This window comes from Cervus canadensis, chromosome 16, assembly GCF_019320065.1.
Source record: "Cervus canadensis isolate Bull #8, Minnesota chromosome 16, ASM1932006v1, whole genome shotgun sequence".
Classification (NCBI taxonomy): Eukaryota; Metazoa; Chordata; class Mammalia; order Artiodactyla; family Cervidae; genus Cervus; species Cervus canadensis.
Window position 1 is genome coordinate 61,227,723 of NC_057401.1, and position 18,563 is coordinate 61,246,285.

The window sequence follows — 18,563 nt, forward strand, 5'->3', positions numbered from 1 at the left end:
CTCCCACCCTCTACCCATTTTTTAAAGAAGCTCTGGAGGAGAAACTTTTGAAACTGGGAGCTCCCTGCGGTTGGTGCTGACATTCATGCTGGCACTGGCCAGCAGGGACCTTCAGGGAAGAGGGTCAGAGGATGGTGACAGTGGCCCTGGCACAGTCAGTGGGAACTGGAAGGGCCAGCGTGTGAGGCTTTCAGCCCCTAAGAGGGAATCAGTACCTTCAAATGTTGAACAAACACCAACAGTGAGAAAATTCAGGGCTCTGGGGCCTACATGGAAGAGGAGAGAGGATACACATGGAAGGAGGACTACAGGAGAAGCCAGGGTCGGCTGAAATTAGAGGTATTGGTGTGACAGGGTTTTAACCAATGTACAGGTAACACATAACACAGTGTGTGCATGCACATTCACACTGATTTCCTAGTCCTCTCTGCTGAGAGGGTTTATCAGAAACAGCACTCCAGCAGCAGTGAGCACGCCTAATACCAGAGCTTGGTTTCTAACAACCAGATTCCACTGCAAGGATCCAGGGAGCCGGGGGAAACTCCACATGACAGAGACACATGAAGCACATCAGAACCAACTAGAAGCAGGTACTATCAGCCAATACTGGGACAATGACAGCAACATCCCTTACTGAATAAAACAGGAATCCTTGAGTTCATGATATAAATAAATGAATAAGGAAGCAAATAGGGGACAAGAAAAAATGTTTAATGTAGAATGCAAACTAAGTGTAGACGAGTGATAAAATTGGAAAACTATCATTTTGCAGCTCTAGCCCAAGCTATGGTTTTTTCAGTAGTCATGTATGGATGTGAGTTGGACTATAGAGAAAGCTGACTGCCAAAGAATTGATGCTTTTGAACTGTGGTGTTGGAGAAGACTCTTGAGAGTCCCTTGGACTGCAAGGAGATCCAACCAGTACATCCTAAAGGAAATCAGTCCTGAATATTCATTGGAAGGACTGATGCTGAAGCTGAAGCGCCAACACTTTGGCCACCTGATGTAAAGAACTGACTCATTGGAAAAGACCCTGATGCCGGGAAAGATTGAAAGCGGGAGGACAAGGGGACAACAGGGGATGAGATGGTTGAATGGCATCACCAACTCAATGGACATGAGTTTGAGTAAACTCTGGGAGTTGGTGATGGACAGGGAGGCCTGGTGTGCTGCAGTGATGGGGTTGAAAAGAGTCAGACACGACTGAGCAACTCAACTGAACTGATGGTAAAAAATTGGTTCAGGAAAAACTACCAAGAGTAGTTAAAGTTTGGTAACAGAGGTACATGGTCTTCAAGTGTTGCCCTGCAAAATGTCTATCAAGTTAAGGGAAGAAATGTGCAGGCAGCTTTAACCTCAGTAAAACTTAACTAGGAAAGTAATATCACTTTGGGCAGTATGGACATTTTTAACATTAATCCTTCCAACCCATAAGCATGGATTATCTTCCCATTTATTTGTGTCTTCAGTTTCTCTCATCCACATCTTAACAGTTTTCAGTGCATAGAATTTTCATGTAAGGTATCTCACATTAAGGAATTGTTACTGTTTTGGGAGTCAAGTTATTGAGGTTATTTTTTTAAAGAGAAAAACAGTCCTTATCTGTGAAAGTCGTGAGGGGACATGAAAGTTCACTGTATCATAATCTTTTTAAAATTGATTGCCTTGAAAAGCGGCACCCCCAGCACCCAGAGCCCCACCTGGCACCCGGCAGGGACTCAGTTAATGGATTAATTGAAAAGGCCACGAAGCACCTGCCGGGTGAGCGCAGTGCCCCAGGGAGCAGGCCAGCAGGGCAGTCAGTCCCCAGGTTGCTAAGGGGCCCTTTTCAGCCAAGCCAGACTCACTGTGGCTGCAGCATCAACACCACCCTCTAGAGGGTAAAAGGTGAACCCAAAGTCAAGTCCTCTCAATTGCTCTCAGGCTCAACCTTAGACTTCATGAAAGAGCTGGACTTCCCCAGCGGCTCAGATGGTAAAGAATCTGCCTGCAACGCAAGAGACATGGGTTAGATCCCTGGGTCGGGAAGATGCACTGCAGAACGGAATGGCCACCCACTCCAGTGTTCTTGCCTGGAGAACCCCATGGACGGGGGAGCCTGGCTGGCTGTAGTCACAACCGAGTGAGTGACTTTGACCTCACGTCTTCACAGTAACATTCCCTTCACCAGCTAAGAAGCTTTTAATCCCAATACTTCCATTTACCCCAAAATAAGTCTGTTCCTTCTACCTCATGAAGTGGAGTACAACTTGAGTCACACACATACCCTTTTCATTAATAATTCTTTATTTAAGCTTTCCAAGGATCCCAAACCCCATTTAAAAATTATTTAATTGCAGAGCATTCCAATAAAAGCACACAAAACCTTCATAACTAGTATCACAAACTCACAATAAACTCTTACTGTGAGATAAAGTTTGTTTTACCCTTTATTACAAAGGCACAGAAGTCATCTGACACCTCAGATGTTAACCCCACCACATACTAAGGTCACACTCATGTGCAACTCAATATAATTATTAAAGCTGACAGTACAGTCTTCCAATGATCTGGAAGTAGTGACAGATTCTCTCTATAAATAACACTTAAAAAGAGGTTCTGGGCCTTAAGACCAATACAGGCATAACAAAGGGGACCTGAAGCTTCCTGCCAAGGCAGTCACATTTCGTGGCAGAGTAAGACTTCTAATGATCCAAGTCTGTTACCGGCAACAGGCACAGCGGATCAACTTTGCTGAAGAAACAAAGTAAGTGAGCAGTTACTAACAAGTTACTGTCAGCTCCACGTGAAGGGAGTCCTGGGATCATCCGGAGACCAGGCCTCCTGTCAGCTGCGTCTTCATAGGCACGTCAGATCTGGTCTTTGGGGCGACCCTGGCGGGGCCCCCGCGGCTCACCGGGGCAGGCCAGCGCCCGCGGGGTCCCCACCTGAGGAGGCGTCCAGGCCGGCCTCTTGCTCAGCACCGGCCCCGTCTTCCGGCTCCGCGGGGCTGGCCGCATCCACCCCGTCTTCCGGCTCCGCGGGGCTGGCCGCGCCGGCCCCAGGCGCCCCACCGGCACTCTCTCGCTTCTTTCCCGCCGGCACTTCCAGCCCCATCATGCGCAGGTAGTGCAGCCTCTCGTTCCTGGGCACGAAAGTTCGCACGGAGGCCTTGCCGCGCCAGCCGCACAGCACGATGGGGCACTGCAGCGCGTCTGGCTTCCTGCGCACAGAGCGGCTCCAGGTTAGCGGTCCTTGTCTGCTCACGGCAGCCTCAGTGGCCAGCGCAGATGACCACACCCATGGCCACCCCCAAGCCGGTCTGCCGTCCTACGGGCGTCCCTCCTCCCGCCTCGAATACTGCCAAGGCGCTCAGGCCGGCCAGTGTCCCCCCTACAGACTCACGCAGGTGAGCCCCCAGGTCTGCACATGTCCAGCACTCTAAGTGTGAGCATCTGCAGACACGTGCGCCCTCTCAAGTCTAAAGGCCTGTCCTATGCCTCCCTCCCCACTGGCCGACAGGCACGCGGCCCTGTCCCTCAGGGCGCCCTCCTCACGGCCCATCCGGACACTTGAGCAAACAGAGGCCCCCAGAGGCCCGGTGACGCGGCCCAGAGCTGGGGCGGCAGGAACAGAGGGTCAGGGGCCAGGGCCACCCGCCCTCCCACACTCGAGGCTCCCGACAACCCGGTCCGGGTCCCCACCCCTGACAACACAGCCCCACGCGGCCCTGTCCTAACGAGGAGGGTGCTGACGGTCCGTGCCACTCGCGTGCCCCTTACCCAGCGCCGTGCGTGTCACTGTGGGCCACACACACTGTTGTTTAGCTCCTTTCGCAGGAGACTCTGGTCTAGTTTCTGAGCTCCTAAAGACCTCCTTAAGTAAACACGTGTCCCAGGCCCACTGGTGCCAGGCATCAGTGATGCAGGCTGAGCAAGGACCAAACAAGGGTTTAAGTAATTTAAAAAAAAAAAAAAAAAAAAGATGAGAAAGGCCTGAACCAGCAAGAAAAACCACTGAGAAAGAGAGAAATCTATAGGACCTTCCCATTTTTCTAGGACAATTAGACGATTAAAAAAACAATGAGAGAAAAACCTAAGACAATTCCCATACTCCCATTTTCTTCCTTAGAAAAAAAACTAATTCCTGAAGCTTTTGTCACCTGTGTACAACTGGTAGAAACCAGCCTATGTGGAACACGGAACTCACATCTTAAAACTGCCTGTTTTAAACTCTCTGTGAGCCGCCTAAGTACCAGTATCTTAAAACTGACCTATCCCCCCCAACCCCTGGCGGTGCAGACCCCGCCTGAGGGTCTGAGCTCCTAGCTTCCTTCCTACCATCCAGACTCAGGCCAAGGCCCACCTCGGGAGAAGCTGCCCAAACCGCCCTCCAGCCCAGGCCCTGTTCTCTCTCCTCCTCAGGAGGCGGCATTTTGTTTGTCAGAGGCAGCTGTTGAGTGGGGACCATCTGGGGTGCAGATGCTGACACACCCCGCCCTCCCCTGAGGGCCCCGCGGCGGCACTCAAGCGCTCTGTCCCGTTTCCGGCAACTGCGGCCCACCCTGAACCAGCCCCTCCTGTGAGAGGCGTCACCAAGCGGGGGTCCCGGGGACCACGGAAGCTGTCAGGGCCGCCCCCACGGGCAGGGCAAGGCCACCGGACACGGCCAGTAGGTGCGCGAGAATGCAGCCTCTCTTAACGGCCCTGTATTCACACTGACCCTGCGCTTTATCCTCTGAATACACACACATACATGTTTCATAAAGAGGATCTTCACGGTGACACCCGGGGACACTGCAGTTCTGAAAGCTCCGCGGTACTGTCTGAGGGGAGCATCCTGAAAGGCTTCTAAGGCACGACCCCCCGCCCCCCGAGAACGCGGAGGCCCGGAGGCTGGAGCGTCTCACTTACGTGGGGTCCGGCTCGTACTTCAGGACGACGCTGCCCTTGGCTGGAAAAGAAACAGACACCGCTGGCTGAGCCCTCCCGGCCTGGACGCCTCTGCTGCCCTCGTTTACGGGCCCGGAGGAGAACCTAGACTCCAGGTCTCAGGCGTCTCGGAGGAGGCCAGAGGCCTTTCCTTCTAAGCCCACGACGCCGCCCCACCCCAGGCACCAAGTGGGGCCGTGGAGGCAGGTGAGTCAGAGCGCTCAGCGATTCAGCGGCTCCGCAAGGCGCTCTCGGGCGCAGGCGGGTGGGGATTAACCACTGCTTAATTCTCAAAACACAAGATTAAAGAGATAATTGGTCCAACTCCCAGAAACAGCGTCAAACAACATATAAAAATTGTCAAAATCATACTGCAATCATCTAAAGGCATGATTAAAAGAAAAAGACAAAGCAAAACCGAGTCCAAGCAGTTCCTTACCCTTGACGGTAACCCGCCGGGTGAACGCGGTTCTGCCTGAGGAGACGGTGAGGGGACGGGCCCGGCCGGCGGCGCCGGGGCCTCAGGCCGCGGCTCCAGGCCTCAGCCTCGCGCCTGCCTGACTTTAGTACCTCATCTGTACCGTTTCCCTCAAACCGAGCCAGAAAGGCAGGTACAGTGATAAAGGAGGAACCGAAAACGGAAAGCAACCACAATTAGAACCCCCGGCGGCCATATTTTCATTCTGAGGTGGAAACCTCACTAGAGGGATGTGGGGTGGGAGGTTAAGAGACAGGAAAGCCCGGCTGAGCCCGTCCTGGAGCGGCGGAAGCCTCAGGCAAGGACGCGCCCTGCAGCGCGGGGGGCTGGCCAAGAGGCCAAACGGAGCGCGTCTGCGCTGGCCACCCTCCTGGGCCTCTGAGCGCGGGCACTGCCCTCCGCTTCCCCGCGGACAGACCCCCGCCCCAGCGGCCGGCGGAGCCCCACACCCGCACAGGCGCGCCGGGGGGCGGGTCGGGGAGGGGAGCGGACCCGGGCACGCCCCGCCCGTCCGTCGGCGCCCCGGCACTACCGCTTCCGGCCCTCAGATCCCTCCGCACACCATGAGGACCGAGCCTCAGCGCGCGGACACGAAGGCGAGAACCCGGCACCGAGCCGCCCCCGGTGAGGACGAGCTGCCTCTCCGCGTCAGGCCGCTTACCCATGTCCTTGACCTGGCTGTAGGCCTCGCTGCTGAGCTTCCTAAAGAACGGGTTTTCCTGCGTTAACAGAACTTGGATGTCTTCTAGCGATACGGTGATAATTCTTGAGTTAATAAACGGATACAACGTGTATATTCCCTGTGGGCATACAGAGAGAGGTCACCGTGACGACCAGTGTGAGGCGGTGCCCGGGGTCCAGCCCTCACCACGGCCCCTACCCGGGGGTGGGGGGACCCCGGTGACACCGGGGTCACATAGGCGGTCATACCCCCAGGCCGAGAGAGCTCAGAGACCTCGAGAGCTCCGCTGGAGGCGAGCAGCCCTGCTCGAAGGGGTCCTCACCCGCCCACCAGGCCGGCTCAGAAACACCCGTCCGCGCCCTCACCTCCTGTGCCAACCGGAAAGCACAATCGAACTCTTCACCGCTGTTATTTCGACACCAGACTTTAATCCCGGTGTTAATGACCTGTGATGGAAAATGCCAGATGAAACAAACACACGAAAGCTAAAGTCAGGAAAATCAATGAAAATACTCCCTTCCGTCAGCACCACAAGGAGACAAAGCTGTCAGCAGCTGCTCAAAGAAGGAAAAAGAAGTGGCCGGGACGCTACTCGGACTGAAACACTCTCTCAGCCTGACTGAAACCCTCAAGTGGTCTTGCTTTACGTGGCTTATACTAACACTCAGCACATGCGTGTGTGCTCTCAGCTGCTAAGTTGTGTCTGATTCTTTGTGACCCCATGGACTGTAGCCCATCAGGCTCCTCTGTCCATGATTTCCCAGTCAAGAATACTGGAGTGGGTTGCCATTCCCTCCTTCTCCAGGGCATCTTTCTGACCCAGGGATTGAACCCATGTCTCCTGCATTGGCAGGTGGGTTCTTTACCACTGAGCCACCAGGGAAGCCCAATAATTAGCACAATAGACAATAAAACCAGGAAACTCTGGGAACACAAGAGATACCAGTGCGCGGTCCATGGGCCATCAGGAGCAAGGCTGCCATCACCCTGGAAACCGCGGTGGGCACGCGGGAGAGGACAGTGTCCGAGTCCTGTCCTGAGAACACATAACCCCCAGGACCTCCAGACCACATGGAGGTAGGCCGTGTGAAACAAACAGGCGAGAGGGAAATGAGCTGGGAACACAGGAAAGCAAGCAAAACGCGGGCCCTAAAGTGGGAAAACCTGAAGGCTAACGTTAAGGACAAACAAAACCAAGCGCCCACAGAGCAGCAGGCAGGCCCCGCGCCCCACGACCCAGACGGCGGGGAGGACGCGGCGGGGCGGCCTGCGCCCACTGGCAGCTCTGACACCCCCGGGCGGGCGGCTGGGTCCCGGCCCCTCCGACGGAATGCGAGCAGTGAGAAAGGGCAGCCCTCCGGGGCCGGGACCCCACCTTCATCCTCTCGCTGTTGTTCAGCAGCACGTTCCTCAGCTCCTTGGACACCATGTAGAGCTGCCTCTTCTTCCCTTCCGTGGTGCGAGTTAACAGATTCGTCTTTGGGAACGAGGGATCCAAAGCATAAAACTTCCTGTGAAGGGGACACAACTGGTTACGAGGGTTCAGCTCAAATGTGACGCCTGCCGTGTGGTCCCGCCCCCCTCCATGGTCTAAGTTCTCACACTCGCATGGTTCAGGGACAGGGGCTCCGCCCTGGACACCCACCATCTAATCCTAACGTCCCCTGCTTGGCCTGCACCTCCTGGATCCAGGACCTGCGTTCACAGGCACAACATCTCCCCTGAATTCCAACAACACACCTGAGAACATCCCCCTCTTCACAGACGTTTTAGGAGAGGTTTTCACAAACACAGGCAAAACACCAGTCATCTACAGGACAGCATATGTGAGCACTCTGGTTCACAGACACTAAACTTAACCGACAAGGAAGAGGGGAACCCGACTGGTATCCCGAGCACATTTCCCCTGTGATTGAGCTGGAAACCCCACCAGACCCACCCTCCCTAACCAGCAGCAAGGCGGGGCGGCGTCCCAGCCATGGACCCCCACCAAGGGCTTCCCACCTGGACCTGCAGTCCAAAGTCTCCATCTCCATTATCTCTGCCTTCCAGGCTCCGACATGCTCTGATTACTGCTCACCTTAAACTGAAGGGTTTGGGAAAGACCCTCTAAAGCTTCACCCAGCTCTAACAGGCAGTTAAAAAGGAGCTAAACGAACAATTACAGTTACACATGACCACGTGTGCATTTAACCCCATGGTAAACATAAATGAGGAATTTAACAGGCCGAATGAATCCTTACTGGATAGGTGGAAACAGCGGGTCGTCTTCGGGAATAAACACAAATGGATCTTCCTTAAATCCAAACAGCTTCATTTTCTTAGATGGAGGAGGGCTGAGGAGAGGAGGGAATGAGGGGATCCATCAGTGAGGGGTCGCAGTAGTCCCACCGGCCCACTCCTCCTCCCCGCAGCCCCGCCCCGCCCGGGGCAGCCTGGCTATGCAGGGACACATGTCTCTTCCTTGTGGAGGATGGTCCAAGGCATCCATCCTGCGGGGTCATCAGCCCCGGGGCCCACACAGCCAGGACCTGCTTGCCCCTGCGAAGCCACCACCTGGACGGGCTGGGGCCTGCTGAACCTCCGAGGGCCGGGCAGGTGCTGGAGCGTGAGGGCCAAGACACAGCGGTCCTCACCCGCACACGCCATCCTTCTTACTCCCACTGTTCTCCACGTTCTCTGCTCTCTCCACTGCTTCTGTGTCGCTGATCCCAGGCGCCAGCTTGCTCTCCAGCTCCAAAGGGTCAGAGGTGCTGCCCACCGGAGGCTCCACGGGGTTCAGGGGGACGGAGGCCTGCGGCACCGCCGGCTCACCCTGCAGCTGGACAGGAACACGCTCATTAACACGCTTGTTAACACCCAGACAGCAACCGCCTCTGTCCTGACACAGGAAGGGATGATTCCAGGGACACACAACCTGCCCAAATGAATACAGCAACTCACATGCAAAAGACAGACAACAGGATTCTTTAAAAAAGTAAGCATTTTAAGTCTATCTGCTATTATAAGCAGAATTCACAGGTAGAGATTCTAGTTTTAACTTCCTGTTTCTTAGCAGAGGCTAGTAGCACTGGCCTGTCTTCACCCAGAAATTCTGCCAGGCATCTGCTCTGTGCGGTGGGTCACACACTTCCAGACATGCTACATGGGGCCTCGAAGAAAGACAAGGACACGAAGAGAGGAGAGTGGAAATGCTCCAGGGCCCAGGGATCAACTGAAGAAAGATGAAGCGTACCTCCTGTGACAGAGGGACTACTTGTCGAAAAACTAGCTGACTTCTGATCTGGGACAACTATAGATAAATTTGGCTTTAAAAATGAGCACAAAAAAAAAAAAAAAAAAAAATGAGCACAGTGTCTTACTGCCGTTAACTTTTTATGTATACCTTATATAAGATCTTAGACAATAAACTATGGCGTGACACACATCACAGGGACTACAGGTAACAACACTGCTTGTGTATTTCAAACCTGCTATGAGAGACCTTGAAAGTTCTCAACTTGGGAAAAAGACACACCACAACCAGGCATTTATATACAGAATCGCCATGGCGCACCCCTGAGCCAACAGGCTGGTCTGTGTCCATTACACTTCCACTTGGTGAAATTCTTTACAGCCACATGTCCTTGCTAACAAGTCACCAGACTGGTAAAAGTAGTATTTCCCAACCCTTGTGAAATGAGTTTACAAATTAGGTCATGTACACAGGAAAGTTCAACACGTCTGTCGAGTTCACAAAGCTATTAAGTGGACAGGCTGGTAAGGTTCTGTAACGCTGTGCAACACTGCCTCCCAGAAAACGTGGTTTAATTGTAAAAGAAAAAGGTAAACAAAGAACAAACCCCCAAATCCTCTGCGAAGGTTAGCAAGGCTGTGTCTCCTTTCTACCCCCGCCCCCCACATCTGTGCTTCGGGAAACCGCCTGTTTCAGAGCCCTGCACCCGCGCCCCTCGGCCCAGGAAGCTCCTCTGTCCCGTGCGATGCTGAGGTCTGGTCCCGCCCCCTCACAATGACAGCAACAGCACTCTGTCTGCACGCCTCTCCCCGGCCCCAGCCCCAGCAGTGTTCACACTCTGCATCGCTTCAACGGGACAACAGCGCCCTGAAGACAGAGGCCCCGAGTCTCACCACGTGGCCCTAGCAGCGCCACGCTAGGTGGGCTCACGTGTGCTCTGACCATCAAATGTGACCAGTGCAAAGTAAGATGGATCTCATAGTGCAAAATTCAGAGTTTGTATGCTTTCATTCTGAGATTTAAAAACTACTTCATTAATAACATTGTGACTGCATGAAAATCACATGTAATGTATGGCAATGGCTGTAAGACAATTTCAGTTGCAGATGAGGTCGGCGTTCAGATGTTGAGAGCACAGCTCTGAGCTCCGTGCCTCCTCTCCTGATGGGGGTGAGGGGCTGCGAGAGGCAGGAACCCGGTCTCCAGGGGAACCTCTTCAGCCTCACGAGCCCCAGGATGACCGCTCAAAGCGCCGCATCACCTCCCTGTGAGGCTGTGCCTGCAGGCATCGGCCTGGATGAGCCGTACCCTAGAGAATGGTTGGCTCCAGCTTCTCCAAAGGCTATAAGCACCATCGGTCCTCATTTTCCCGCATGGACCGGAAGGAATTAGAGCCCCGCAGACAGTGACTCCAGGCCCCGGTCCACGGCAACGGGAGGCAGGCTGATGGACAAGCTATCAAGTCCCACCGCACACTGACAAAGGGGAGGACCGCGCCTCACACCCCAATCCTGAGTCAAGACTCAGAGGCTGGCCTCGGGCTTCCCTGGTGGCTCGGGGGGTAAAGAATCCATCTGTCAGTGCCGGGGACATGGGCCTGATCCCTGCTTCGGGGAGATCCCACAGGTCTCTGAGCAACTAAGCCCGCGGGCCACGATTACTGAGCCTGCGCTCCGGAGCCCGGGAGCCACAGCTCACGAGCCCACGTGCACTTCCTGGAGCCTGTGCTCCTCGACAAGAGAACCCACAGCAACGAGAAGCCCCCACACCGTGACTAGAGAAAAGCCCTCGCAGAGAAGATGACGCTCAGCACAGCCAAAAATAAATAAATAAATAAAATTATTAAAAAAAACAAAAAAGCAGCAGCCGCCGTCTCCCCACCGCTCTGCCTCACGGCCTCCCTTACACAACCCCGGGGTCGGCTGATGTTTGTTATGACGGGTCAGCCCTGTCCACATCCACCTGAGCCAGGCCTGGACAGCCTGGCGTTGCCCTCCACGGCCAAGGGGAAGGCTGCTGGCCTGCAACTGGCAGAGTTGTCCCAGCTGAAAACCATCCACCGGAACGCAGAGCACTGACGCCACCAGAGGGGTTCTGACTGAGTCACAGAGTGGTCTTCACACCTTTTCAAGTCTTATTAAAGAAGTGGGTTGAAGATGCAGAAAGAATGTGTGTGTTAAGTTGCTCAGTCGCGTCCGACTCTGCAGTCCGTGTCTACCCTAAGGACCATAGCCCCATGCAATTCCCAAACTCTGCCTTTTCCACTTCCCTTATAAGGTGGCTCAGCTGGTAAAGAATTCGCCTGCAATGAGGGAGAGACCTGGGTTCCATCCCTGAGTTGGGAAGATCCCCCGGAGAAGGGAAAGGCCACCCACTCCAGTATTTTGGCCTGGAGTATTTCATGGATGGTACAGTCCATGGGGTCACAAAGAGTCAGACACAACTGAGCGACCTTAGTTAAGGTTTTAAGAAATTACTACTTTTTGGAATACTCAAAAATTTAACGACACCATCACCACCACACACACAAGAACACCCCACTGCCCTCCACCCTTCAAACACGCTCTGCGGTCAGCTTCTGCCTCAGCTGCACGGAAAGACCACACAGCACGCTCTGCTGTCCTGGAAGACGTTTACCTTTGGGGGACGTTTATTCCACGGCATTGAAGACTTCTTCACCAACACCGCCACAAAGAACCCTCCAGTGTTCTGATGATGTGGTAATATTCTAAGACTGAAAAAAACCACACACACACATACACAATTTACCCTTTTTAACTGATCCAAAATATATAATCTGTTGCTGTAAATACTCACACAACCCTGAGAGAATGGTCAATATGTAATCTGCAAAGACTTAATAACACAATGTCCAAAATATCACCATTTTCAAACCAGTTTGCTTTTTTAGTTTACAATACAAATGCTTGCTGCCAGCAGCTAAGAGGCACTGAAAACCTTGCTTGCTGAAAAGTTTATGTCCAAGAGTTCAGCCAAGGGCACAGCATGGCCCATACAGGAAATGCCCGAGACGCATCTCGGAAACTCACCACCGCTCCAGGTGCATGGCCTGCAGCTTCTCGGGGTCCTTCGGGGGGAACATGGTCGGCCGGATCTGGGTGTGTCTGTTGTGGGGGACATCGTCCCAGGATGCGAACCACTGCCCATCTTTCGTCATCACCTACAGGGCCAGAGGGTTGGGACTCTGAATAACCAGCCCATCTGAGAGCAGGGAAAAGTCAGAGGAGGGGGTAAGGAAGCTCTCAAGAGATCGCGCTTCTCATTCTCCCCAAAGAGAGGAGGACGGTTTGCAAGGAAAGAAATGAGACCATCTCTTTTATTCCATGAACCAGGACAATCATTCTATCAGGCAGCATTTTCACTTTCCAAGCGGGGTTTTTTTTCTTTTCTTTCTTTCTCCTCTTTCTCTCTCTCTCTGTTTCTTTTATAAAACAAGCCTCAGAATGTTCCTGGGCTAAAACTGAGGAGTGAATTGCTTCATACTGGGAACAAAGCTTGGAACCCCAGCCAGTTAAAAGGGAAAAAAGCAAAGCTATACTTACAGGGATGAGAATAAACAAAGCTGACGTGTAATTGCAAAATAAAGGCAGGAAAACGTCCATTGCCAGAAATATTTGTATAATCATACCATTTGTCATTAAACATAATTCTGAAACTGATTCTAAGTTGCATAATCAAATGAACCATTTATTCAAGTTACCCTAGCATGGATGCTTTAAAATTCTCATGACTAGAGAGGCCTAGTGAGTTGACCCACCCTTTTGAGCCAGAGTCCTGGCGGGAGACTTACCTTCCACTGCGAGAGCCCAGGCACCCACTTCAGTCCCGGCAGCTCTGAGGACACGTCGGCGAGCTCCAACGCACCTGCAGGTCAGCAGCAAAACAAAAACTCCGTTACCCCAGGGAAAGGAAACAACTGTAAAAGATCGCATACTGTGAGATCCTGTTTACAGAGACTGTCCCGGGAGGGCAGACCCACCCAGACAGAGCAGATTAGAGACTTCTGGGATAGGTCAGGGATTGACCGTAAATGAGCTCTTCTCCACAGCGTAATATCAAGAGTCACTCAAGACCACGGAACTGCACACTTAGAGCAAGTGCCACCATGTGGGTAAAGGACAGCACAGGAGAGCTGCAGGAAGCAGCCGCAGAGGCCACGCTGTGCCCGAGACACGGCGCGGCAGGCGGCCTAGAACACACGCAGGGCTGGACCCCGCGCTCGGCCGGCTCCTGGTCTCCAGTCACACCAAGGACATGATCTGCGTCTGCATGCCTTTGTCTCTAACAAACACACCGGATCCAAAAAGCAACACGAAAAACTGTGGACATTTTTAAACATTCAGCTTCAGGCCCAAGTTAGTTTTCTAAAAAGGCCATCAGGACAACAGCCCCCTTCTGAAGCACTGTTCACAAGAGCACCGTTACAAGAAGCTGTACTCTGGGGCCACTACAGGAAACCTCTCAGATGAACTACCCAACACAAACCACGGACAGATCCATGGACAGCCTCACGAGAAGGAAAATCCAACAGAGCTCCATGGAAGCTGAGCAAAATGCAATCCCCGAGGTGGAGGTCCAACAGTGAGAAACCTTCGCCAAAAGCATCACGCTGGCCTCCACGGTCCATCCGAATACTCCGGCTTCTAAAAGCAAACACCGGGTAACAGCACAAACATGGAAACTGGTTTTCTCAATCCAACACTGCCTGGGCTCAGCGGTGACTCTCTGCTAGCATCTGGGTCAGAAGCTGCTGGCGGGGGCCCAGCGAGCACAGACTGAATGCTTACCTTTCCCCCTGCTGGGTCTGAGGACATTCAGGTAGGGACCCCACTCCTGCAGTTAAAATCCCCAGCAAATGCGGACACAAGACCCGGCAAGAGTCACTGTCTGATGAAGCCACGTCTACACACGTGCCTCTGACGGAGCACGGAAATGAGACACTCATGATGTGGTCTGGAGCAACCACGTGCAGAGAGACAGCTGTGAGAGCAAAACACAGACAGGAAACCCCACCTGCCCCGTGAAAAAATACTTAGCGAACAGGACTCTCGGTTACTATCAGATTACACCACCCATGGCCCTTCTCTTCACAGGCCTTCTGAAATAGAGCACCACCAAAAATGTGGAGCTTTTCCATACGGAAAACATGATACAGAAAGCAAGTCTTCAGATAAGTATAGCAAAACAAAATACGACATAGTAAATTCAAACTGAAGGGACCGCAAAGGTGAGAACAGGAGGGCTCACCTCACAGCACAGGCCTTTCAGCTACTCAGAAGATGTAACAGAAGCTGAGACAGTTGTTGACATCGTCTCAGGAAACGCACACCAGTTTCAGGATCTACATTTCAACCTGCTTCATATGCAAGTAGCGTTCTATTCAGGAGATGTAATTAGTTTTAAATTTCCCACTATTTGGTTTAAGGAGAATTTGATGGAAAAGGCTAACATTTCAGCAAAAACATAAAAGGAGAAATATTTGACATGAAAACATGAAACGTTCTGACAATCTGTCTGGTTCCTCAGTGTAAAACAGTGTGGTAAGACCTCACTCCCATCAGGATGGTTAGTAATCAAAAAAGCAGAAAACAGCAAGTGCTGGTGAAGATGCAGAGGAACTGGCAAACCTGTACACTCTTGGTAGAAACGTAAAATGGTGCGGCTACTACGGAAAAAAGTATGGTGGGCCCTCAACAAATAAACAGAATTACCACAGGCTGCAGCAATTTCACTTGTGTATACACCCAAGAGAACTGAGAGCAGGGTTTTCCCAGAGTCGTTGGTATAGCCATGTTCAAAGCAGCATTATTCACAGCAACTAAAATGCAGAAGCAACCCAGGCGTCCATTGACAGATCAAGGGATGAATAAAGCACAGTCTAAACAGACAATGAATATTCTTAGCCTTAAAAACGAAGGAAATTCTGAGAGTATATGATATAACATGAATAAGCCTTGGGGACATGATCCTAAATAAGCCAGTCAGTCACACACACAAAAGTGCTGCATGATTCCACTCAGGAGACACCTAGAGCGGTCAAACACAGAGACAGAAAGTACAGCGGGGAAGGCGGGGGCGGGGAGACACGGGGGAGCTGCCCAGTGGGCCTAGAAGTTCATTTGCGAGATCAAGAGCTCAGGAGACTAGCTACACAACAGAGTGAATGCAGTTACACTAGTGAACTGCACGTTTTAAATGAGCTGCATTATTTCAAATTACGTGTGTTTTACAATTAAAACTTAAAAAAAATGTAACGGTGTGGTAAAGGATCTGATACCACCTTTCAAACTTATAGAAAGAAAACAGGCAAAACTCACTTCCCATGAAAAATGACAAATTCATCACAGAAGCATGTCTTTAATCAGGGCTACCTCATTTGGGGGATTCCCAAGTGGCGCTAGTGGCAAAGAACCTGCCTGTCAGTGCAGGAGACCTAAGAGAGGTGGGCTCGTCTGGGAAGATCCCTTGGAGGAGGGCGCGGCAACCCACACCAGTACTCGTGCCTGGAGAATCCCACGGAGAGAGGAGCCTGACAGGCTACAGTCCATGGGGTTGAGAAGACTCAGACACGACTGAAGAACTTGGCAAGCATGCACACACCTCACTGTAGGGTTCATGGACTAATCATACAAGCTAATGTCCATGAACAAAATTAGAAAAAGTCTAAGGAAAACACACTACAGCAATAAAGGTTCTGAAACACATTTTCTTATTAAAAGATTCGTCACGCACTTACCTTCACTCTTTTCCAGTAGAGACGCGATGACGGCTTCATCCTCGATGGGGTTCAGCGAACACGTAGAGTACACCATCCTGCCCCCCTCCACTAGCTGCTCAGCTCCCCGCGTTGCAATCCGCAGCTGTAAACTAAGGGCCGGACATTAGGTCACCGTGAGACCAAGCACCACCATGTGGCACACACATCACAGGCACCTACTAGAGCGGGTGTTTAGTGCAGCTGATGACAGACGCACAACAAAACACTCTGTAAAGTGAACAACGCTCGTATATACACCTTTTAAGGTTCTAAACGAAGCTAGTGTAAACCTGTTTAAGGTGCTCCCTGCTGATTAAAAAGAAGAATCCCCAAGCCCTGCACTGTCCCTCCTCCCCTTGCCACTGGTAACCGGCCAGTTTGCTCCTGTATGTGCGAGCCTGATTTGTGCCTGTGTGTGACGTCACGAGTTCGCTGTATTGTTTAGATCCCACATGTGAGCGGCATCACGGGGCATGTTACCTGCCTGGCTGACCTCACCTAGTGATCATCGCCAAGTCCATCCATGTTGCTGCAAATGGCACAATTTCGTTATTTTTAAGGCATCCCAATATCCGAGGTCAAATTATGGACAGAATTTGAGAAACCAACTGAATTATTACAAAACTTGCCCTTTTCAAAATGACAATGAAATTAATAAAACTGGGAAGTTGAGGAGACAGAAGCTACCAGGAAGTACCTGTAGAAATCCTTCATCTCCCATGGGGGGAAGCAACCGATACCCATAAAACCAGAATGTGCCATTCACAAAAATAGTGTCTCCAATCTTTTAAAAGACTTTCCTTTTCTTCATAGGGCTCTTCACAGGAGAAATACCTTTCTGAATATCAGGATTTTTAATGTAACTCCATTAAAAATATTTTTTTTTCAACATAACTCCATTTTATGTTCCTCTTCTAAGTATATACGACATGCCTCATTTAAAAGTGAATTCTCAGCATTCGCTCATTTATTTTCATTTTATTTTTGGCTGCACTGGGTCTCTGTTGCAGAGCACAGGCTCTACACGTGAGGCCTCCAGTAGCTGTGGCACACAGGCTCAGCTGCCCCAAGGCACGTGGAATCTTCCCAGACCAGCGATCAAACCCACATCCCCTGCGTGGGCAGGCAGATTCTTAATCACTGGGCCACCAGGGAAGTCCAATGTGATGCAATTAATACACTTAACCTACACTCGGTGTGTATATGTGTATGCAGATGGTATACTCTAAGTGTTGACTATGATTATTTTAGATGATCTCTGTAATTCTGATACTTAACTATTCTGATGACTGAAAACAAAGTATCTGTAAACAGTGTTGATATTAACCTATATTATCTAAATTTACTACTTATCAATTCAATGCTTCACATGAAACAGGAATTTAGAATATACCAACTTCTAATAGAAAAATCATGTATCTGTATGGTCTTTTTAATAGTGAAATTTTCCTAATATGTTGAATTCAGTTGTTAGCTTTATGCTTTGCTTGTTCACATGCTGGGAAAGGTTAACAGAACAGTAACAACATTGCTTATGAAAGTGAAAGTGAAGTTTCTCAGTCGTGTCCGACTCTTTGCGACCCCATGGACTGGAGCCTTCCAGGCTCCTCTGTCCATGGGATTCTCCAGGCAAGGGTACTAGAGTGGGTTGCCACTGCCTTCTCCAGAGGATCCTCCCAACCCAGGGACAGACTGGGGACAGCAGGCCAGTCATGGATGCCCTCCAGAAAGAGTTGTCTCCAAGGCCCCTTAGTGCAACCTGCACAGGCCACAGGCTGCATACCCCACCGAGGAGGCTGCTGTCTGCGGCCACTGCACACTGGGCCCCCACGGGGAGGAGAGCACAGTCGGCTTCACTGGCTGCAAAAACGACCCTGCTCATAGATACTTTCTTTACTTTCATTATTTATTCTGCACCAGTGGCTTTTGGTTTCTTCCTCAATTATCAGAAGAGTTAAGTAATAAATTTGGATAATGTAGATTAGTATCAACCCTGTTTACAGATACTTTTTTTTAAACTTTCATTTTTTTTCTGTACCAGTGAATTTTGCTTTTCTTCCCCCAATTATCAAATAGTGAAGCAATAAATTTAGATAATATAGATTAGTCATGATTACAAAAATATTCATTAGGATACTCTAGATCAGGGCTTCCCAGGTGGTGGTTCAGTGGTACAGATCTACCTGTCAATGAAGGAGACTCAGGTTTGATCCCTGGGTGGGGGAAGATTCCTGAAGAAGGAAATGGCAACCCACTCCAGTATTCTTGCCTGGAAAAATCCCATGGACAGAGGAGCCTGGTGGCTTACAGCCCATGGGGTCGCAAAGAGCTGGACACGACTGAGCGACTGAGCACACACGCACACATACTCTAAATCACCACAGTTCTGCATCTGCAATTCTGATGCTAACTCAAATAAAGAATCCAAAGCTCTGTAGACAGTACAATTTTTAAAAATCTGTATGCACAGGAAAACACTA

General features: G+C 51.2%; 1 protein-coding gene and 1 non-coding gene across 2 annotated transcripts in view; both read right to left on the minus strand.

Moving 5' to 3' along the window:
• Window positions 1-2,268: 2,268 nt before the first annotated feature.
• Window positions 2,269-18,563, minus strand: part of NSUN2 (NOP2/Sun RNA methyltransferase 2) — a 33,324-nt gene continuing 17,029 nt past the window's right edge. The window contains exons 9-19 of the mRNA XM_043489129.1: window positions 16,063-16,193; window positions 13,117-13,190; window positions 12,356-12,486; window positions 11,943-12,039; window positions 8,707-8,891; window positions 8,314-8,406; window positions 7,446-7,581; window positions 6,436-6,516; window positions 6,050-6,188; window positions 4,893-4,932; window positions 2,269-3,202 (exon numbers count right to left, since the gene is read on the minus strand). Of these exons, the coding sequence (XP_043345064.1) occupies window positions 2,893-3,202; window positions 4,893-4,932; window positions 6,050-6,188; window positions 6,436-6,516; window positions 7,446-7,581; window positions 8,314-8,406; window positions 8,707-8,891; window positions 11,943-12,039; window positions 12,356-12,486; window positions 13,117-13,190; window positions 16,063-16,193 (1,417 nt within the window). The 3' untranslated portion in view covers window positions 2,269-2,892. The remainder of the gene's footprint in view (window positions 3,203-4,892; window positions 4,933-6,049; window positions 6,189-6,435; window positions 6,517-7,445; window positions 7,582-8,313; window positions 8,407-8,706; window positions 8,892-11,942; window positions 12,040-12,355; window positions 12,487-13,116; window positions 13,191-16,062; window positions 16,194-18,563) is intronic.
• LOC122454654 lies at window positions 17,815-17,949 on the minus strand. The gene has a single exon (XR_006273471.1). It is a non-coding gene; the product is annotated as a small nucleolar RNA SNORA70 (small nucleolar RNA).